The 23,295-nt window shown below is 39.7% G+C and overlaps 1 protein-coding gene across 2 annotated transcripts in view; it reads right to left on the bottom strand.

Annotated features, from left to right (window-relative positions):
* The window catches only part of RELN (reelin), a 297,870-nt gene that overhangs the window by 139,132 nt on the left and 135,443 nt on the right, over positions 1-23,295 (bottom strand). For both annotated transcript variants that reach the window (XM_037387677.1, XM_037387678.1), the window contains exons 7-8: positions 16,956-17,052; positions 12,409-12,460 (exon numbers count right to left, since the gene is read on the bottom strand). In XM_037387677.1, coding sequence (XP_037243574.1) covers positions 12,409-12,460; positions 16,956-17,052 — 149 coding nt within the window. The remainder of the gene's footprint in view (positions 1-12,408; positions 12,461-16,955; positions 17,053-23,295) is intronic.

Below are 23,295 nucleotides of genomic sequence, written 5' to 3'. Positions count from 1 at the left end.
TCTAGCTGAAATTCACAGACTTCTAAAACTTCTGGAAAAAAGCTAAAGCAGAGACAACCTTCATGGATTTAATTTTAAATGATACATTTGAAGCTCAGACAACAATTTTTTCTGTTATCAAAAATGGTGAGCACTTTCTGTTATAAACCCCAGCTATTTTCATATACTGAATATTCTGAAACATTTATTTGCCTTGTGCTTTACATACTTGGATTTTGCCCCAAGCCACATTTCAATAAAATAAAATTTGCTTGAAGTTGAATCCAGACACCAGTGCTAAAAGGGCAAGGTTTTGACTGGGAGAACATGGAAATGCTAAACAGCTCCTGACCGTCACTTCGTTGATTCTACCTAAGCTAACCAGGAAAGAATAGAAAAGGGAAACAGAAGTAGGCTTCTCAATAGCTTTGCTGCTGGTTTCAGAGGATAGGTAACCCACAGCCAGGACCTGACTAGCACTGACCACCTGCAGTATGTCTAGTTGAGATCATCATGAGTTTTCTGACTTTTTTTTCCTGAGTCTTGTTAAGCTGATTTTGGATTCCTTCAGTGTCGTCTAAAGTACTAGTGAATATTTTACATACCTTATTTTTTAAAGTATCATGTAGGTAGACATACTAAGAGCACAGTATTTCAGGAGAGATGTTATGAAGGCACTTCATAACAGGTATTTGTATCCAGGTACTCAGTTATTTGTATCGAGGCTAACACAATGGCAGGCAAATTTAATTCTCAGTATGGCTTTGCCTCCAACTGTGTCAGATTTACAGAAACCCGAGTCACATGGCTGTTGGTCCCTAAGATTTCTTAACAACATTGATTAGAAGCTGGTGTTTTGCTGAGATAAACTGGGTGCCATCTGCAAGGGAAGCAATATTTTGCTTCTTATAGACTGTGACGTCCTCTGCCTCTTGACAACCTCTTGATAGCTCCTGTGAGTGCTTCTGTGGATAAGCAGATGAGATATCTAATGCTGGCTTTAAGGAGAATGAGTCTAATGTGGAACATGACAAGAAAAATTCACACAAAAATTTGTAGAATGGTTTGAATTGTGTCCTGTCTGCAGCCTGAAAAACAAAAGGCAGCTGAAAAGAATCATGTTTACCTAATGCTAGAAGATTACTTTTGCTCATTTTGTTGATGTGTTGAATAATGATTAGTGTTTGCTAAGAATTATGATTTTCTGATGCCACTTGAATTAGGACAAACTGATTAGTATAAATTACTAGTGGTCAGATTTGGCTGGCTTGCTAACAGTTTTTTCCAAATTAATGAACCGTACAGTTTGGTACAATGAATTCTCCATGGATCCTCATTTTTTTGTAGGTGCATGTTTATATGGGTTTCTGATCACGAAATAGATGATTTTAACCATGTTAAAAGATGGAATATTTTGTGCTGGATGTAACAAAAGCACTGGTACCAAAGCATGCAACTCACTGTTCATCCCATTCTGCATCTGAAAACTTCCTCAAGAGAAGGCTGCAAGAGCATTTTAGTTTTTCTTTGAAGCCACAACTTTAACTACAAGTGTGATTTTTAATTATGACGCATCTTTGATTTTTGACTATTTTTAAAGAAATTTTGTTTATAGAACAATTTCACAGTATAAACAAATACTTTAAGTGTAAAAAAATCTTCAAATTAAAAACTGTAAGAACTGTATTCTATTTTTTAATCATAGTCTACCTTTTTCATGGAAAGAATGAAATATTTTTACTGCTGGCTGCTTTTTCTCCCTTGTGAGAAGAGGATTTTGACTATCTTCATCTCTGTATGTGTTTTGATAAACAATCTGAATAGTATCTGACACTAGTAAACAAAAATGTCCGTGGTGTTTGCCTTTGGTAAAATCAGATCTACCGTAGCATTGGTGAGAATGATGCATTTTGAAATGCAAAGTCAAATGCAACTATTTATTTTCTGCAGGTTTCAGAGAGCAGCTAACTTTTGTTCCACCGGCAGCTTTAGGCTGTTGTTCCATTTTGGAAATGCTTGGTATTTACATCTAAATCAAAATAAAAGCGTTGAAAAGCATGCTAAAAGCCTCCACTGTAAAACTAAAAGATGCAAAAAAGACTTAGTAAATACATTTAATAAAAGTTAATCACAAGGACTTCAGAAACAAAGTCCTAAAAATTAATCCGAGGTCAGACCCCGAGCGAGCTGTCCTTGCCAAGAGGGTGGTTCTGCCTGGAGCATGGGGGGAGCACTGGAGCAGGTGACCTCCCATGGTCGCTTCCCACCCACCTCCTTCCAGGATTACCCGTAACAGCAAACATATTTTATGAATTAATGCAGCTAATTTCCTTTAGATGAGAAGTAAAGTCTGAGGAAATACTTATCTGACTCAACTTCCTCTTAGTCTATTTATATTCAGAGATATGATGTGCTTCCTGCGCTCACACAAGTATGTTCTTCTCTTCTAATGAACATGATCAGATCACAACTCATATTGCTTTCTTTGCTGAGAACATTAAGGAGAGAAAAACAAGCCAGGCTGAAAGCTGTATTTCCCTTATGCCAGTTCCCAATTTATTCTGATGTAAAGATGCTCAGCTATTTATAGCATCTGTTTCTGAGATACAGCCAGCAGGTATGTGCTTGGGTAAAGTGTCTGTTGCCAAATAAATGATTACATGATGCTTGTAAATTTAACCACGTACTTCAGCGCACTCACATGGCATAGAGCACCTTGCTGAAGGCAAAGTGAGCTAACTTGTTAAGATCTGGACGTAATGGACACCCAGGAATTACAGCTACTGAAATAATATCATTAACACCCCAGAAATACTCTTACAGTAGTTCTTGAATGTCTGACCAAGTTGTAAATCCTGTGCTGAGTAAGCATTTTCTACTGGTGTACCTGTACTCTATGCTTCAGCATTATTGCCATTAAATCTTTAATGTCAGATTTTGTGGCCATTCGCTGAGAGGGTGACCTTTCAATGAAGGCGGACAAATTTAAATTACACCATCTTAAACTTAAAGTAATTCAGTAGTACGCTAATATGTATTGGTAAGTAGAAAGAGACATTTTAACTCTGTTTAGCAGCCTGGGTCAGCTGCAAAGGTCAATAATCAAGAAAATGAGCACAATAAGGTGCTGATAAGGGTATGAAAATACTGCAGGATGGTAAATGATGTTTTAGTTACATACCTACAGCCAATCCATTCTAGAAAGGCAGCAGAAAACACCCAAGAACTGCTGTGTAAAAGGAGGCATCCTGAACATAAAGATTTGAAGGTCGTTCCCTTGCCGGCTTCAGTAAAATTCCCTGGCACCAAGAAAATCTGGGAAACACTTTTTCTCAAGCCAAGTCCTGAGCTGAGGTATCTCTCTTTTCTGAAATGCTATAAAAATGATTGCCTGCCTTTAGCTTTATATGTGGGTAGATAACAATTAGTTTGGCAAAAGCTTCTTTTTTTTTTTTCAATTCCTGGTGGGCTTTTCTATTTTTATCTGCTTTTGCTTTCCTGGAAACCCCCTCCCTCGCCCACTGGAGAAAGACCCAGGAACGTTTTGCTGAGCTGGGGACTTCTCTGTTCCGCCCCCCTGTGAACTACAGATGCTTTGTTGTTTGAGTTAATTCAAAAATGGACAATTTTAATCATACAAAAGTGTTATCCTATACAATGATATGAGCAGGATTAAGATGAAAGTCAGTCTGTAATCCAGCATTTATTATTTGCAGCAACCAATTCCATAATGGCCTGTGTTTGACTGCGAGGCAGTGGCTTGGCCACCTGCCCTGGCTCTGAATCCTGAGGCTCTCTTTATCTTTTCTGCTTTTCTCCATGTAGTAAATCTGTAACTCACATTTTAATTCCCAACAGTGGCAGAGAAACCCCAGGACGGAGGTTATAAAGCCAGTATTTCACTGTAACCTTGGGCTAGCCAAAACAACACAAATCATTTTACCCCAAGGCCATTAAAATGTCTTTCAAATACGGCGTTAACTTTAAACCCTGGTTTCAATCTAGGTATTATCCAAGCAGCCCCTCTTGTATAACTCAGCAAAATCAATAACCACCACCTAACATTTCCACATGTGAAGTGTGCTAGATGATGTTACTTACTGGTCTTATTCTTTCACATTAGATGTAATTTATAACCTATGCATCTACACAAAGGACTTCTCTGCCAGGAAGGTGAAACTAGGAGGTCTAATGTCAGACAATAGCAAATGGCAATTTGGGTGGTGAGTCAAAAACCTGAATATTGTTTGATCGGGAGGAAAATGGGAAATGAAGCAAGCAGAAAAACTGCAGAACGGTGAATGACACCAGTTTTGGCACTGAATTATATCAAATTCTCAAGCTTTTCCCAAATGTATAGGGAAGAAACTAGGACAAAACACATACATTCAGTGCTCTGTTCTCGTTGCTTAGGAGGGACTAGATTTGAATATAGCAACAATCAAGCTTCATTTAATTATCTTCATTTCTTATGGACATTAGTGCTTTAAATGACCTAATGTAAAAAGTGGTTGTATGCATTATTTAAGCTCAGGTCAGACAGAATTCTAACACAGTTTTATTAGCCAGTTTCCTGGCAATGAAATCCCTTAGAACCTCATGCCAGACCAAAAGTGCTCCAGATAGACTATCTTGAATTAGGCAATCTGTCCTGTGGCCACCAGAACTGGCCAGCCTCTTCCCTGCTGGTACTGCTATCAGCAGGACTGTACCATGCCCGCCAGCAAACCTGGTGCTTCCTGGAAGGCACTGGAGCAGGACAAATGTGGGTGACTGAAGGAAATCGTCTATGCAGGTGACTAAAGCAAAGGAGATAGCTCAACATGCCCCAAACCTTTGGCACCACAGTTTCTTCCGTGAGTTTTTTTATGTGTTCAGCTAGCAAGATGGTGAGAGATTTAAAAAATAAAACACTCTTCCATGTCGAATTCAGAAGGAGCTTATTTTTCATTTTGGTATTTCTCTAGAGAAATGTGAGTGAATTTTCATAGTAATTCTGAAGCAAATTGCTCATCTCTGTTCAGTTCTGCTGGGGGCAAGCCCAGCGCTACCTCATAAAACGGCTATTACAGCATTTGTCAGTCATCTGATAGCTTCTGCTAATTGTAAAACTGACTAAACAGAACCAGAGATTAAGAGAAAATGATGAGCAATGGTTCCTCTCAGCCAAAGCTAAGGCATACTTGACAAAACTTGTTTAGATGTGTGAATCTCTACCGAGTGGTTTAAATCCAAACAGAGGATAAATAGATGACATCAAAGCAGTACTGTCAATACAACGGCTGCAACCAGAACTGAACCAAAACATGATAAAAATATAAATAAGTGTCTTCAAACTGTTACATGGGGCCAAATGCAGTCACTGTTGTTCACGTGGCTGAGCCAAAGTGGAGTCGGGATGTTTCTGGCAGGAAGGGGAAGGAATTGCCGTCCCATGCAGATGCTCTGCAGAGTCCTCCAGATACTCCTCTAGGGGACAGCCTGGAGAGACAGCTGTTTCCTCCACAGAAATACACAGAGGCCAGTGAATCAGCTGCACTATTTATGTAATTAGATAATTTTTGTAAGATTATTTTTTGTCCATTGTGGTCTTCTGTTTGCTGAGGTTAATAGGGAAGTAAATATGTTTTCTGAAGCATAGAAGCTTGCCAGGTAAGGATAAATCGAAAAGGCACATCCAACAATTCTGATTATTCTGATTATTCTTATTCTGATGATGATGATTAAATAATAATAGTCTGTAGTTTGGAAATGCATCAGGGCAAAAAAGAAGTATTTCCACTACCTATGCAATCAATTACATTTTAGAATGTAATTCTGCAAGACTCACACTGGTAACAAAAGCAAATTGCCACTGCAAAAATTGAAGGAAAATACCTAAGCCTGAAAAAAATTACATTTTTTTTAACTAAATCTGATAAACACTCTCTGTGCTTTGCCTTCAACAAACATTGCTGAGACCATTAGTTCACAGATTTGCTGAGTAAAACAGCTCTCATATAGATCCTAGCAACTTTGGTGGTTAAGGAAGAGGCTGCTTGGTTAATGAGTCACTAATATGATGTCTTAGGGCAAGGCAGGACACGACATGAAAACCCTTTTGGAACCATTATGTCAAAGATCTGCACCCAAATCTATGACCTGTATTCATCAAAAGCAATCAATAACATATTTTAAATAGTTTTCTCCGTTCCACTTACAGAGGAATATGAAATCAGCCAGCATTAAAAATAAACTAAATAAATGAAGCCACATGGAAGTTCTTGGTATATGTATTACACATGCACCTTACCTCTTTAAAAACCTGACAGTATAAATATGACATCATCACAGGTAATACAGTTACTCTTCAGTTAAGTGCAGCTAATGGTCTGATAGATTTAAAAAACTCTAGAAACTGGAAGTGAAGACAGGGGTGATCACTCAACCAGAAAATAAAGTTGCAAGAGTGTAAAGTGTCTTCACCAAGATTGGAGAAATTATTGGGTTTGTTACTGGTTTTAGTGATTATATGAGAAGATTGTCAATGAAATATTTATGCATGTAAAAGCAGAAAGTTTAGCGTTTTATTTCCTTTTGGGGAGGACAGAAATTAGGGACCAAAGTCCTGAATAGTTGGACACCAATAATAACCTTCCTTCAATAATATTTTTACCATATTTAAAACAATAGATACACACATTCATCCTTGCTATAGGTTTCCATTAGAAAGATTGATAAGCTGCAGGTAGGTATAGCTAGTGATTGTAATACATTTGTTTTATCCATAAGGTTAAATCCTGTAAGTTTTATCTGATTGTAATCAACAATAAACTTGGTTGTCTGATGGATGTTTAGACAAAATAAATTGGAACAATGGAAGGGACAATGGCAACAGATGGCAGAGAAATGACTAGATAATGAGAAAGAAGCTAACAACACGCTTTAACTTTTTGTCAGCCCTGAAGTGGTCAGGCAGTTGAACTAGATGATTATTGTAGGTCCCTTCCAACTGAAGTATTCCCTTCCCTTCCCTCCTCACCCAGGAGCAGCAGGAGAAAAGGGCCGTTCTTACTCCATGAGTAAGGTCCAAATGCTCCTGGTTCCAGACCAGTGTGCAGATCATAACACACAGGTCATTTAACCCATTTTTTGAATAATATCTACTGGGATTTTCCTGAGAGGACAGAGTCCATCTGGCCAAATCACAAAGCACTCTCCCAGATTAAAGCCTACTACTAAAACCCCACACTGACAACTGTATTTTTAATCAAGACTGATGTGCCAGATACATGTTTTTCTTTGCATCAAGTCTTTTCTCTAGCAATAGCAGGGATAAGCATAGGATCCATGAAGCAAAGATACCTAAGTAATTTCCAGTGTCAAGCCTGTGGTTGTCCAGGTGTTGAAGATCACCTTTGCTCATGCATCCTGCATCTTCAAGTCTCTTATGTTAACACTGAATAATGCTCTCAGAGAGTGGCAACTTCTTTGCCAGCCCAGTAGTACTCTCAGTGCTCACCAGAACTTTAGGGACAGGGGTTTATTATTTCATTTATTGCAGGAAGAGTTCTTCTGCATCATATGGAGTTTCTTGTAAGACGTTTCATTTGTCACAGTGAACATATACTCCAACCTTTTCAAGTATGCTGTGGTCTCACCACTTTAAATCTGAAGTATAAAAACTATGGCAAGTCATGGGCAAACGTGTAGCTGTCACAGATTTTCTGGATGTCCTTTTCTGGATGCCAGGAATTCTGGCATGATCACTACCAAGCTAACAGAAAGATGTTTCAGAAGACTGCATGAAGCATAAAATGAAAGATTACAGTTAACTTTTCTTAATATGGTATGGGCATAGATAGATTCCAAGCTTTACCTCGCATTTCTTGACTTCTAAATAATATTTATGTACTTTTACAATTTCCTTTGTACATTAGCTTTCTCAAGTTCACTGCAGTCCTTTGTAGGATAATTAAATGATGCTTGTATAAAAGCAGTAACTCCACCACAATATCCCAATGTATAAGGAAGCAAATAATCTCTGTCAAAATGTGCTGTTTCTGTATATCAGACAGCAGTGCACAGAACAGGTAACAGTGAGCTGCAGACAAGTTTCATTCTTAGGAATTCATGCAAATTATTTTTTTTGATCTAGCGCCATATTACGTGGCACCTTTTGCAATTAATGTCAAATTCCCTTTTGCACTAAACCTAAGCCAATGCTACACATATGAAATGACCATAACTCAGCCAAAATCAGTTAGGGAAATATGGCTTATAATTAGAAACAAACTGAAGATATTGCAGGTCAAATATTTACCACAGAAGGTAGGTTTGGGGGTGGCTGAAAGTGAGGATTAATGATTGACCCAAACTAAAATCTGTTAGATTTGAGAACCCAACTTTCACAAAATTTCTTCATGATGATTTTTTGGAAGGGAGAGTCCAAGCCCAAACTTTTCCTTGAAATAAAGCAAAACACCCTTTTGAATCTTTGGCTAGTTCTTTGTTTGCAAGACTAATGGCTTGATCTCTAAAAAATGGAGCTATAATGCCAAATGTTTGAAATGTTTGAAGATGTATTCCCTCTCAGAAGATAAAAAAAAGTTTTTCCACCCTGAATCAGTTTTGGTTTAATATAAAATAGTAGTGGGGTTAGATTTTCTTAGAAAATGGGCAGGGGGAGGAATTGCTAATTTGCTCTAGTAATGACAGAAGTTCCTTGTGATAACAGCACAAAAGTTGAGGGGGAAATGTTGCTAGGTAGGGCCTGGCGGCCGGAAGATCTCGCGCTGTATGGAAACACAGGGCCCCCCTCCAGGTAGCCAGCAGCTTTAGTTTATGATGTAAGCAGACGGAAGTGACATTGTAAACCTAGGCTATACAGTGTCACGTCGTTCAGCAATAAACGCCATTTGCCATCCACCACATTGGTGTCTGTGAGCTAATGGACCGTGCGGCCAGGGGTCGGCCGCCGTGCCATTCCTGAACCAGGTCACAGCGTGCCCGTGAAGGCAACAAGGAAACAATTTAAAAGTAGGATCCTGCCTTACAAACATTATGTATTTATCTGGCACACGACACTGTCAAAGTCATCCCATTCTCAGAGGAGTGTTGAGTTTTTATAACAAAGCTGAAGAGTGGGAGCTTTCATTATCAAGTTATTCCCTTTTCCAAATATTGTTTAACAGGCAGAAATGATCTAGCAATACAAAGATGTAAGGAGAGCGCTACGGAACAAAGCTTTTCAAGGTAATGTAATATTTTCCGTGAACAATTTTCACATAGTGGCACACACCGCTCCGAGGAGCACCTGCCCCGGAGGCCAGGCTGTGTTGGTACTCATCACAGTGCCTTCAGCTTCAGCTTGGTGTTTGACTCAAATGCACTGCAGAAGAAGGAGGGATGGGAAGAGCCTGCCAATGCTGAACTGCCCACGCAGAGCATGCACAGCCCACATACACCACAACCATGGGAGCATATGCTTGAAGAGGACACCCAAAGAACACGCACCAAAAGCAGAACAGTTTGCACTCCTCACGCCTTGGCATAGCTCCCTTAAAGCCTTTCCTCTTCTTATGGGATTTCATGGGTCTCTTCCTTCTTGTGTTTAGCTCATTTGCTAATCTCTCAGTACTATGAGTCACCTTCCATCACAGTGGCCTACACAAATGACAGATCATGTTGAACGCAGGAGAGGTCCAGGGATGTAGCTAAGGGGAAAAGCCTGAGATTTGCAGTGAGAAAGAGAGTATTTCAGCTAATGAATCAGACTAACATTGCGTGGCAGCTGAGCCCGGAGGCTTTTGTGCAATATCCTGCAATCCCAAGCTGTTGAACTAGATGTTCTGGCCTGAGAGCCCAAAGGCATTACTTTAAATATCTCAATTAACCGTCCCACTGAACATTAAGGAAACTGCTAGACTTTGTCTTTCACATGGCAGCGTTTGGTCTGCGAGAATGGTCATGGATGACTAAGACATCTGAAAAAATGGAAATTTTATGCACATTTGGGCAGAAAGTGCATGAATGTAAACATCACCCCAGCCCCGCACCAAAAAGCAGTGCCACCAGCTCCAAGTGAATGTTGTGTGGCAGACAAGTTGCCCTTTTGGGAACGGTACTGCACATTAATGTTGTCCTGTGTGCTGAATAGGCCTTACTAATTACCTTTTCTTCTTAATAAACCTTCATCTTAAGTGCACCTTTTCAACCCCATTGCCCTTTAAAGGGCAAGACCACCAAATAGATGGTACATGAAGGAAACTACACAGAATATCAACTAATGAAAAATTCACTAGGGTGTTACCCTACCTGAGCACACACTTTAAAAAGATCTGGGATTTATGGTCAAATCAGGACCATTTTTTTGCTTCATTTCCCAGTCCTCATCTGCCTATATACCTGCAAATACAAAATTCCATCTGATAATTAGTGGTGAGAGAAATCAAAGGGTATGCACTTTAATGTGGCCAAAGCTATGTGACAAATGTAATGTAAAGATACCCCCAAAAGATTACAGCTTAAGTTATTCCGTGGTCGATAGAAAGTGTTAAACATTCTTTTTAAAAAAGGCAATTCCCTTAGATGAATCCCTGAATAGGGTTATGATTAAATCGGACATTTGGGAATAAGCTGGAAACTGGCAAATGCCTAGTTTAGATTTATGATTGTAAAGCCAAGTACTGCTGAGCTCAGCAGCAGTCCCCCAGCTCACGCTGGTTTTTATCAGTTATAAAACCAATCTGCACTGTATTTCAAGCTCAACACAGGCGCATGGGGAAATGTGATACATTTTGAACTTCAGGCTGAAATATGATTTCCTCAGACATGCGTCCACCCCTCTCCTGCTCCACCATACCGGGGGTGTTACTGGTTTCTACTGGTCCAGGTTAAGCTATTCTTACCATATATATACATGACAGTCCTGTCATATAGGGTATTTCCTACTCAGCCTGTCCTTATCCTCTTTTTATTTGACCTTCTCCAGCTGACAGCAACAAAGGCTACTAGTGAAATCTTAAGTCTAATTATGAAACTTCAAGACTGCACCCTTCTGTAGTTCACCTGCAGCAGACATCAGCCACCAAGCTGTAACAGCAAACATTTACCTACCAACCCATGCAGCCTGCACTGCTGTTAACCCCTCTGGGTCACTGTAAGGAAAATCCATAGAAGGTTTTTGTAGATCTTCCTGAAAAGCAAAATTCCTCCATCACTGCAAACTTGCAGCATTATAGAAGTCACTTATCCTTGAGCCCAGCCAAAGGTGGGATGCCTGCTGCAGGTGAGCAACATGTCCTAGCAGATCAAGTGAGTTGCTCCCCTTTCACCAGCTCAATGAAACTGCAGGGTAGTTCCAGGCTGGGTTTCATTGGAAGTGCCCAATATTTATGCAATAATTCAGTTTAGGAATGGATACATTTTTCTGTCTTTTTAAAAACAGTAATTCAAACTAAAAGGATATATAGCAATCCTTAGAACATTGCAGTCAGCTGCAGGGTGATAGGTAATGATGACCTCAAACAGTCAAATAAGCAACTTAATGTAAAAAAAATATTTAAGTGACATATTTCTGAGCCTTCTAGGATTTTGATCACCAATCCATTAAAAAAAAAAACCCAAGCTGCTTGCTACCTGATAGCTCTTATTTCCAGCTAAGATTTCCAGAGTTTAATCACACATCTGCTGAGATATTTTTGGAGAATTACTTTTTTAAAAATAGGAGTATGATTTGGAAACACATACCCAGGGGTCCGCAGAGGAAGCAGGCTACATTTCCTGCTTGCTTTTTTATTGAACCATTTATATCATAAGAACATTTTTCCTTCATATTTTGAACACTGAGATATGAATTAAAAAACTGTGTTCCCAATTTGCCCTCAGCCCAAGCCACATCTGCCATAATTTATAGCCACAACTACACAGTGAAAATGTGCAATAACTTACAGCAGGTATTGTAAGTAATACATCATACAAACACACTGTTGATAATATGAACCAAGTAGCATTTAGTTTTGGTCTGACCTACCTATTCTGTTTATACAGATGTGTTAAAAACAGCACTACCAGCCATAACTTGGAATATATTAAGGGGTTTAGATGTTAAAAAAAAATGATTTTTTAGAAACAGTAATCACACTTCAGAGAAAGACCAAGAGACTATACTGTTAACTGTTAGGTTATAAAGTAAATGATAAAAAAAACACCAAACCTCAAATCTGACTATGCCTCCCATCATCAGAGTACCCACTGGAGTTCCTCCTTTCCAAAGTTTAGGTTAGGATTAGGAGATGAATAAATGTTTTCCAGTTTTTAAAAGATTTTTTTATTTCCTCTTGTCAAGTAGAACATCGACCAGAAAGGTAAACCTGAACTTGAGGGCCATTTTCCTTTGCAGAAATGGCTTTGTACACTTTCTCAGGTGAAAGATTAAGCTAAACTTACCAAGGGAAAATTGAAGGACGGATGCAGTAGTTGTGTTAAGGCCAATGGTGGTCTATAGGAAGAAAAACAAACAGCAGAGAGGTTGTGTTAAACCAGCAAAACAATACATTCATCACTTGTTTTTCTTTGAAAGCATGGAAACTCTCTGGATACCTAGATCTCCAGTGCATAAAACTAATTGCCAACCCTTTCAGGTTGAGTGATCATGGACATTTCTGTTATGTCATTTTGATTATTGATATCTCATCATATGTCAAAGCTGAAAATTTTAGTCTTTGATCGTATTAAAGTTTACAAAGCAAGCACATTTATCTAAAACACTGGCACCTGACCCATGTTTAGAAAACTGAAGAAATGAACCTTGTGGTTTATCATCAGCCTAGTATAAATCTGTATATACAGAACGGTTTTCACTTCTCCTAGCACAGAAGAACAACCAAAAATGATCATAAATAAATAAAAAAATAAGTAAATCTAAAATAACAAAATAAAATATTAAGAGGCAATAACAGAACCTAAGCCTTCAACAGAAAAGCAAACAAAACCTTGGTGATAATGCATAATATATACAACGAAAATTTGTAGTAGCATCTAGACTCTACTGACATCCAACCAAGCCCTAAAAACAGGCAGAAAACACCGAGCAGCTCACTCTGTATTCAGCACACCACCTCCCCTCTTCAATGCCCCCATATGTCAGTAGCTCAAATTAGGATTGTTTTCCTGAAAATAAAAAGCATTAGAGGGTTGCAAAGGACACCTTCTTATTTTCAATTCATGTTGAAAGTTGGACTTAATGGTATGGCTAAATAACAAGCAAGGCAGAAGCACTGTCTAAGACCACTACCTAGAACCACTGCCTGATCCAGTTATTTTGTCAAAGAGCTGAAAAATCATTGCAACCATTTAGCAAGCAGAAAGATCAAATGGAGGGTCACCCCAAAAAGAGGATACTCAAAGTTTTGTTCATTCACTTCAGCAAAAGACACAATGAAGGTATAATTTATTATTATAAGCAGATTTTAGAGGCTACATTGAAGAAGTAAAAAAGTACAAGCTGAAAGACAATGGCAACATCAGATCAAAAGAGAAAAGGAAAAAAAGGTGTGACCTGGTCAGACTGTAAGTTTACACAATCATAAAAGAAGTCATCAAATTGGAAGAACAGGGACAGCAAACACCTTAAAATCATCTGATGTTGTTGCTAATGATGCCTGCATAACAGATTTCAAGACCTTGGAGCTGTCCAACCATGTCAGAACCTACACACCAATAATTCATGTAATTTCCCATGAAAGCAGCGAGAGACTCTTCCATCAGATATGCTCCTTGTGATCTGCATCCATGCACCGCATCTTATCATGGATATGCCACAGAGAATTCAAACTTCTGAGCAAATTCAGCCCCAGAAGTAAGGTCCTGGGGCTAGCAGGCTTTGACTACCAGAGCTCAACTGGGAATCTGCATGGAGGCAGCTCCAAGCGGAGCACCAGGACAACTTGAATGATCCTCCAGCTTTGCTCGTATGAGTGATGTAGAGGAAAATGAATAGTAGATAAGAATGAAAAAACCTGGTAATCTGCAGAATATAGATAAACATTTGAGCTCATGGACACTAAACTATCATTTTCTAAAAAAAGCCAGCACCCAAGTAAAGATTAGACTCAAAGACTTGGAAGATGCTACATTCTTTCAAGCACCCATTAACTATGGCAATTTTATCAGCATTTTATAATGATGAACAGTGCAATTTCTTCATAATTTCCCTGAGTCACATGGTGAAAGCAGAAATTCTTCCATTATCAGGTATTCCTGCACTCTTTTATTATCTACTATGCAGATAAACATGAAAACTGCTGAGAGAAATCTCCCTCACATCTGAAGTCCCTTATTACCCTGTGCATTGCTGCACAACACTGAACAAAAGCTAGTTCTAAATGCAGATGTTTTTTGACTGTTATTTAGGACTTCATTGACACAGAATAAATGTTATCTCTCAGTCACTTGTATTGGCTTTTCTGTCTTTGGAGATTTTCAAAAGAACTTCCATACCTTTGCAAATGTATATTCAGAATCTATATGACCAACAAATTCTAGGTGATAGCCCCTTCCATTCCCTTCCATGTACCAGCTTCTGGGTAGCTACAAGTTAAATCAGCTCGAATAGCTGCCTTCTGTTAAACTAATAGTCTTTTTCCATTGCAAGTCAGTTTTAACCTGGATTAATTTACTGGTGTGGTTTGCCATGCAGCCCACTAACGCTCATGCAAATACCATCTCTCCCTGTGGTGGGAGGGGACAGTCAGTGATGCAGAAGAGCAAAGGGGGCTGGACTTCTTCCGGTGCTGGCATACACCTAGTTGAGGTATTCATAAATTATGCCTTTGAAAATAATGGATGGAGACCTGCATGGGTTGGCATGAGGTTTTGGTGTGTTTTGTTTCTTTTCTACATACATATTACATATGGAGTGGAACTTTTTGTATGTATTAAAGAATGGCATCTTTACTGAAATGCACTGAGGATTAGCTGGTAACAGGACTACATGTTCTTTAGGAAGGTGCATGGAAATTTGGGAAATTGATCATAGCTATTAATATGTGAACTAAGACAGATTCAGTGGGACAGATTCCCAAGGCTTCACAATAATCTCAAACAGCAGCTTTCAAAACTATCTGAAAATGTGGCACTATCTGTATATCATGTTTACTTAAAATACAGTTTTCCTCTCTTTTTAATATTCCTAACAGGAAATTTTGGCCTTTAAAGAAAAACAGGGAAGCATCATTTACATAACTCCTTTAAAAATGCAGTCACATCCCCATTTAAGTCCATTCTGTCAGGATCGATTCAGTATTAGGTATCACACTTACCATGCCAAATAATAAAGCGCTTTCCAACTTGATTTATGAGTACCTATTATGTTAGTTTACATTCAATTAATTATGTTGTGCAGTTCTAGTTTGAAAACGAAGCCCTTTATCAATGTTCAGTAGCTCATATCACTGAGAAATTAAATGTATCAGTTATCACAGAAGAGGCATTCACTATTTTGTGAATCATTTCAGTAATGCTTTAGAAAAAAAGCATTAGACTTACTAAAATCTTTTTGCAAAGTTCTGCAAAGGACTACTAATTTCAGATGCTGCAGAGAAGACAGGAGGGAGACTTTAGTAGCTATTTTCCTTTGCTTGCAACATCTCTGATGCTGCACGCCTTTCCAGGATTTTGCCAGTGGTGAATTCTCATGAGCAGACATAGACAGTTGGCATTAAAAAATCCCTCTGCCTGCAATAACAGGCAGCTGCTGGGAGTCAGGAGAAGAGAGGGAGGTCAAGGAAGCGAACCAGCAGCTGTCACAGCTGTTGATATAACACATTTTGGGAATTCAACTCTTCTTGAGTATTTTAAGGCAATAATGTGGCACTAGGAGCCACAAACAGTGATTTCAAGAGCCATTTCAAGCAGATACAGAATAGGATTTAAATAGTAAAGGTGGTTGAATAAAAATGCATAACGATTGGAGAGAAGAAACAGGTTTTAAAATTTGTGACAGGAAGAGATATGTTGTGAAATCACTGAAACATGACTACAAATCAGAAACAAGTTGATTCTAAGAAAAGCGGGATTTAAAGCTATGTTCATATTAAAAAATTAAAGTATGTCAGACCTCTGGCATGAACACCATCCTGTGCTCATCCAAAATCTTAAGCCGTTAGCATGTTCCTTCAGAAGGATTTGACTTCTCTGCAACACAGCCATCATATTTATAAACACTTCCATTATTAGGCTGCTAGCTGTTTCTAAGCGTGATGATTTTTTCAGATGATTATTTAATCACACCACTTTGGCATCACAATAAATTTTTAAAAGTTCCTGATGCCACGGCAGTGCTATTTTACTACATGCTAATACAACAAATACAGTCCAGCACTGGATTTTGAAGCCAATTTATGATTACTAAGGATAGCCTGAATTACTTATCAGCAGGGAGAAGACAGCTAATTAATGACATTTCAAAACCCTCAGAGCTGGGACCCTGGGTTTGCTAAATGTCATAAATAGATTGCTTTTCAAGAAGCATTACCTATGTTCAATAGTATAACTAGAAATGAGTTAAAACAAAGCGGTGTTTTACAACCAAGTTAACATTTGTCAAGAGCAACAAGAAAAAACGGGACACAGCTAATAAAATAAGTAAAATTAACCTTGTCTCTATTTCATTGTCAGAAATAAAAAGAGAATGATGCCAGTTTGACAACACAACTCTATGTCCCTGCCTTTCCAGTATTTTGTAGATACTTCAACTTGGATGCATGCCAGATCAAGTTTCCCTTGCAAACTATTGCGATACCCTTTGGTTAGCATCTATAGTTTAAAACACTGTGATGTTCCTGGGGTGCTCTTTGAGGGCCCTATTGCCTTGCTTAAGACCCTCTCTCCACTGAACACCAAACTTTCAAATCACACCAACTTTCCGCAGCTGACGTAGCCTCGATTCACAGCCCGCAGTCCCAGCCCCGGCAGATGAGCCAGCCTTCACTCACCAGTTCTCGAGGACCATATGGCTCACAGAAAGTGACAGCGTTACTGTGCATTATCACACCGCACTGCTCTCCAACCTCGCAGTTACTGCATTCAGACCTGCAGGAAGAACACACTATGTTCAGAATGGAAATCAGAAACCATACATTTGAGCTCGCATCAGGCTTGTAAACTGTAAAATAAGACCATTATATCTTGGTGCTCAGAAAAATTAGACTGTTTTGTTATCATGGTGCTGAACATAAAGGCTGAGGAGCTGTATGTATGATGTACTGGAGTCACCTCTCAAGAAAGGTCCCTGTGAATAAGTTCTCGCTCTCTGCAAACTGGAAATTCCCTCCAAAAAGGTATTTCCCTGCTTGTCGACTGCAAAACATCACAACATGGGAAACCAAATTGAACTCTTACACATAGCGATTTACCCTGAAGTTACTCTTCTTCCAAAATGCTTACTACATGTCTGATATACCATATGTAAACCCACCATCACAGATTTACCATACAGAACAGCTCAGGAGAAGGTGCTGGGATCAGCCCCACTGCAGCCCGCAGAGTTATTTACCCAAACAGCAGACTCCAGGCTGCAGACCCTACCCAAAACTGGGCACCAAGAGGCTCCTACAGCCCAGCTGCTCTAACACAGGTCTTGCTGCTGCTTTGTGTTTGTATTTGTCATATCCCATACTCCTAGTACCAAAGAGCTGCCACTCTGTTCACCTTTTAGGGGAAAAAGTATGAAGAAAATCTCAAGAGAGGCTGGTAAGCGCTGCTGAGCCAACTAATTGCACCTCTCCTGATATTTCTGAATTTAATATAGAGGACTATGTGGGCAGCCTGACTGTGGAGCAAAGGGAGAGGGCCCTCTCCCTCACCTTCCAGAATCAGCTTATCAGCTCTTGGCATGAGCAACAGATTTTCAAAAAATTTTGGAGATGCTCCCAGCCCCTGACAAACTGCCTCCCATGGGGCTGATGAACATTGTCTTCAGCTTTAACATCAAACCTATAGGCAAATATTTGCTCCCAGAGTAACTCCATTGTAAGCAAAGGTGAACTCACCCCAAACCTTCTTATTTCTTGCTGATTTTTGTCTGCATTTTGGTAACTGGTGTTTTTAGAGTTTCAACTGCAATGGACTTACGTAAAGGGTGTTCAGGCAGTTTTTTCTTTGGCTTCTCTCACACAGAGTGCCTCAGGCTTGGCTACCCTTTCTGACATATAATGTCACCAAAATACACATTCCCATATACACAGCCCAGAGGTAGTTTAGTAGCATGCAAAGGTTTGGTTTTCTTCTGTCTTTTCATTCTCTGGCTAATTTCTGGATGGCAGATCTTACAGGAAATCAGACAGAAAGGAAGAAATCCCAAGGAGACAGGGACTTGCTGTCAACATATATGATAGGGTTTTCAATGATTGTAGCTGATCATAGCTAATCCATACATACTATCAACGTATAGTTGATGCCTATACAAAGTTGCTTGGGTTTCTTTTACTTCTTTTCCTAATGTATGTTGCTTGTCTTTTCATTGCAAAGTGTGGTGTTAAACCTCTCAGAGTCTTTCTGTAAACTCCTTGGAGCAGGATCTTTCTGTTTCTGAGTATCTGAAAATCATCTGCCCACCAGGTCCTGGCCAGGGCAAATGAAATCTCCAGCTGCATTGCAAGGAAGAGGCTGGTAACGTTATCAGCTACCCCATGGGGCTGGCACAGCTTTTCCCTGCATGGGCCATTCACCCAAAAGGTCTGAGGAAGGGAGAATGGGCTGGTGCGAACCCAGGTAGTGATTTGAAAGAATGTTTAAATCAGTTTTTAAAGTATGTGTTGAACTACATGGAGCTACCTCCTGGTGTGCTCCTGCAGTAGACTGGGGCTCCTCACCACTCCCCTGGCTTCCCAGGGCAGCATGCTGTGGGGAGCTTTTGGCAGAATGGGTTAACCCTGGGCGGTGTACAACACCCTGCAGGTCTGTGAGTGCTAAGCTCTGCTGAGCAATAGTTGTTAGGTTTTCAGATGCATGGATGTGGTGAATAATTGATTGCACTTGCTATTTTGGGTCTCTTCAGTGGGTCCTGGGTGAATTCAGCACAGGACTGGCTTTCTTATGTCCAAGTCCATTATAGAGGTCAAAGATGAATGCCTTGCTCCCACTTTCCAAATCTCTCCCTTACTCTGAGATTTTATTAAAGGTCACTTTCAGTTCCACTTCCCGAAACAAAGTCAGATGTAAAAATTCCTTTTTTTTCCTGTATAAGCATGTCAATAAAGTTACTCAGCAATTCACACTGATAGCATTTGGGATTTTGAATTTAAGCAGCAAATTTAAATCCTCTAATAAAGTAATATAGTTCTTATTGACTTCAATGAGTTAATATTTACTTATAGAACATAATTTTGTTTCTCAATACAAGGCAAGGAGAGAGTGTGTGATTGAACAAAATGGTACTTTAAGAGAAAGTACAGAAAAAGTGTTCACAGAGGACATGTTTTGTTGCCATCTAAACTTCACTTGATCCCTAAACTCTGACAACTGAAGAACAGAGAGACAGGAATTACAATACCTGGAATTCTGTAGGATTCTGGCTGTTTCTGACCATTATTTTCATCATCTGCTCCTACATTTTTAAGTTTTCTAGCAAGCATCTACCTGAACCCCTGATGTATGCAGGGAGAGACAGATACAGCAGGAAAACTTTGCCTGCGAACACTAAGTCCCTCATGAAAGGTCAGGCTACATAATCCAAGGGGTATTTTAATTTTGTAATATTCATATTTCAATGAATACAAGATGATTCTGCTGTTCATCTATTCTACTTCTGTAATGTGGTCTACAAAACACTGTCTGGAAATCCAGAAATACTGTCTTTCTAATACATCATCACTCACCTTTTCTAGGATGACTCTCCTAAGAAATTGGATGGCTGTTGGTAATCCTGATTCAAATCCTTGTGCTTTCTTTGAAACATATTACCTCTGACAATAAATCGCTGACTAGCTTGACAGAAATGCATGAAGAGCAAGATAATTGATCTGCTGTTCTTCAGATCATCATCATAGTATTACATGTCTAGAAACGATCCAAATTGCTCCTCTCCTGGTGCAGACAGGAAGGTTAATTTCTTTTCCATTTATACAAACAGGAGACAGTATTAATTGCCCTGGCTGGGTGCAGCTTTTTACATTCTCTTTCTCACCTCCCTGGTCTAAAATCTTAGCATGTTAAAACCACTTCAGCCTTCTCTTCACCTCTGGTACTCACTGCCACTGTTGATGTGTGTCATATTCATCTAGATGTCTTCTCTGCAGACCTGCCATCACTCTCATCTCTGGCTTAAAGTCCCACCTCTCTCTGCTATTGTTCTTCACGTTGCTGAAGGGGAAACATCTGCTGTTTCCTCATCCCTATCTGTCATCTCATCTCCCTCTACAATACCTGAGTTTGTGAACATTATATTGACTGATGTCTTTTGTGATGTCTTGACTATAAAGAAGATAAACATCTCAAGCTGCCAAGAGATTTTTGAACATAAATCTTTCTGAAGTTTAATCCCTCAGTTTTAGTACAATTTGGAAACCACTTTAGGGCTTTTCTCTCCTGTCACAAAGCTTTCCTCTACCTCTTTGCCACTGGAAATATTACTGTACCTCTTCATTTCTCATATGCCATGAAGAAGTGATGGAACCTGTTTCTTATTGATTGATTTGGCATGCTCTGCTTTTCTTCATGTCATCTCTGAAGAGTATGTCTTCTGTAAGTGATTGCTGTTTGGAGTGCTGATAGGCTTTGAGATGAAACATGGCATCAAGCTGGGGAGGAGAGTTTAGCCGGCAACAAGCTTCTGTACAGTCTTTCTTTTTTAAATGTACTGAATCCCCTGTTGTCTACAGACCTACTGTTAAAACTGTTTTGTATAGAAACATACATAATGCCAGCATCTCTTCTTTACTAATTTATGCAGCTCCTTCCCTCCCCCCCCCCTTTTCTGTCTGAACATTAAATCATTTATCATAGGATTATACAGAATATTTTTTCTAGATTTGTTCTTGTTAGGCCTATTGTAGTTCTTACATAGTACCTTTTTAAAACTTTCCTCTGCAATTTTATGAGGTTACATAGAGGAAAGATGGTCACAGAAATGGGTGCTCGACGACCTAGACAGTCTTCTAGATACCACCCATCTTGGACCTCTTCTCATCCATCTATCTCCTGGCCCTTTCCTGGCAAGCAGTACATTGTGCAGATTCCCTTTCCTTACAGAGGAAGTAAATTACTGCCATGGTTCCCGAGATTTCTGAACACACTCCTGCCAGTTTTCAGCAAGTCCCATGGACCACCAGTCACCTGTACTATTAGACTTTTCATTGTAAAGTGCAGTCAACATTACTGTCTTAATTAGTTCTGCAAGTCAGCTGTGAACCGCTTAGCATGGCTATTCGTGCTATGTTTACTGTGGAGTGGGAGTCACTTGCCTTACCTTATCTTCCACAGCTAATACATGTTAGATATAAAATACACTGGACATTGACGAATGTATGAAGCATGCTTTTTCTCACAAGCCAAAGAGATCTTTGTAAAGTTAGTGGCAAATGAGACCCAAGAAATGATGAAATCTTTGCTTAAGTAAGCAGGCTTCTGCCTATTGGTTGAGGACTTCAGAAATAATTATGTTCTTACACGACTGCACAGTGGAAGAATATAAAAATTAGTTGGACACACCATAAAAGAAAATCTTCATTGTGGTTGAGTCCCAATAAAATGAGATGAGACATGCTCCCATTCCTCTATTTCCAACACAGAAATTCTCCCTGCTTCCTTCTCCTTATGTGTCCTCCCTCTCCTGCTGCCTCCTCCTCTCCTTGTCCTTTCTCACCTTACCAGTTCATCCTGCTTTCTTTCAATCACCAAACTGTGGTTTAGGTCAGGAGCTCACTCCCAGATGCTTTGATTTTTCTGTCTACGAAAAGCCCCATCCCATCCTTCCCTTTCTCCTCCCCTTGCAGCTCCAAGAAACACTTGTAGCCATCCCTCCCCTGCCCCTGAGCCTCTGAAGAAACAGATGGTTGCTGGGCAGAATGTGTCTTTGAATGCATTTGAAAGACCAGAAATCCATAAACAAACAGGCAGTCCCGCTCAAAATCATACAGTGCCCTTGTTCTTTGATGTGAGGCCTGTCCTAGTGATGGGGTGACACAGGCTCTGCTGGCATTCATAAAATTAGACACACAGAAGCTATAAAATGCTTTGCTTGTGCACTGAGACTTAGACTGTACATCTCTGCCAGAGCTGCACATGCCAGAAAGCGGATCAGGAGTGGGACAATACTAATCGTATCCAAGCCACTGTTATGTATGATATGGGAAGAAAAGATCATAGGAAAATACAAACACTTCTCTTTTCATCTTTACACAAATAATGGTTTCAGAAATTATTAGAGTGGCTTAGTCTAACTGGCCCCTGGTGACACGGCACTGCTGGAGTATTGGTACACACAAGGCAGCTGCTACCACACACTCCGAGCACAGCAGACCAGGGACCAAGCAAGGCTGGAAATACTGCTCCAGCAGTTACTGCAATTGTTTGTGCTAAAGATGCGATTTTAGCAGGTGCCAGGGGAATAAAATGCAATTTTAGGGTGGATGGTGTAAACTATTAATAATCCCTGATTTAACTCCCACTAGACAATCAGATGAGAATGAGCTTTCTGCCACTAAGCAGGTCTCCACTGTAGGCAGAGTTACTGTAGAAATCCTTTATGCAGAAAAGCTCATGACACCTCAATATAGTTTTCTTTCATTTTTGTGCTCCACTTGTATTTAGCATTGCAGAAGATGTTGCCTTTCTGGTGATACTACAGGAAAAACTGTCCCAGGATTGTGGCGAGGTTTGGGACTCTCCTGCCCAGCACACACCTCTGCACTGGCCCACCAACCAAGGTGGGTCAAGGTTATTCCAGGGGGAGCAAATCCGTATCTTGGAGACAAAAGGAGCAGGAGACCGGGGGCAATTTTAGTCTAAAATTTCTCTGTTGAGACTTCTATAAAGCAAGGATGAATTTAAAGATGAGAGAGCAATGGATAAATAAATTATGGAGGTTCCCAACAGACAGGCCCTCTGCGAGTTATGAGACATCTGCAGGGAAATAATGCCTCCTCTCATTTCTTTCCACTCAAGTCCATTTAACACACTGCTGCTAACGCTATCTACCTTGGCAGCTATTCTGTAACCCATTAAGAGTCCTTGATCTATTCATTCCCATAAAGAAAAGAGGTGGGGTTTTTTTTATATTATAGTATTGCAGGTCCTTAATGCATCTATCCAGAAAAACATTTAAAGGGATGATAC

This window comes from Falco rusticolus, chromosome 5 (assembly GCF_015220075.1).
Source record: "Falco rusticolus isolate bFalRus1 chromosome 5, bFalRus1.pri, whole genome shotgun sequence".
Classification (NCBI taxonomy): domain Eukaryota; kingdom Metazoa; phylum Chordata; class Aves; order Falconiformes; family Falconidae; genus Falco; species Falco rusticolus.
Note: the sequence above shows the minus strand (reverse complement) of the source record. Positions and strands in the feature narration are given on the sequence as shown.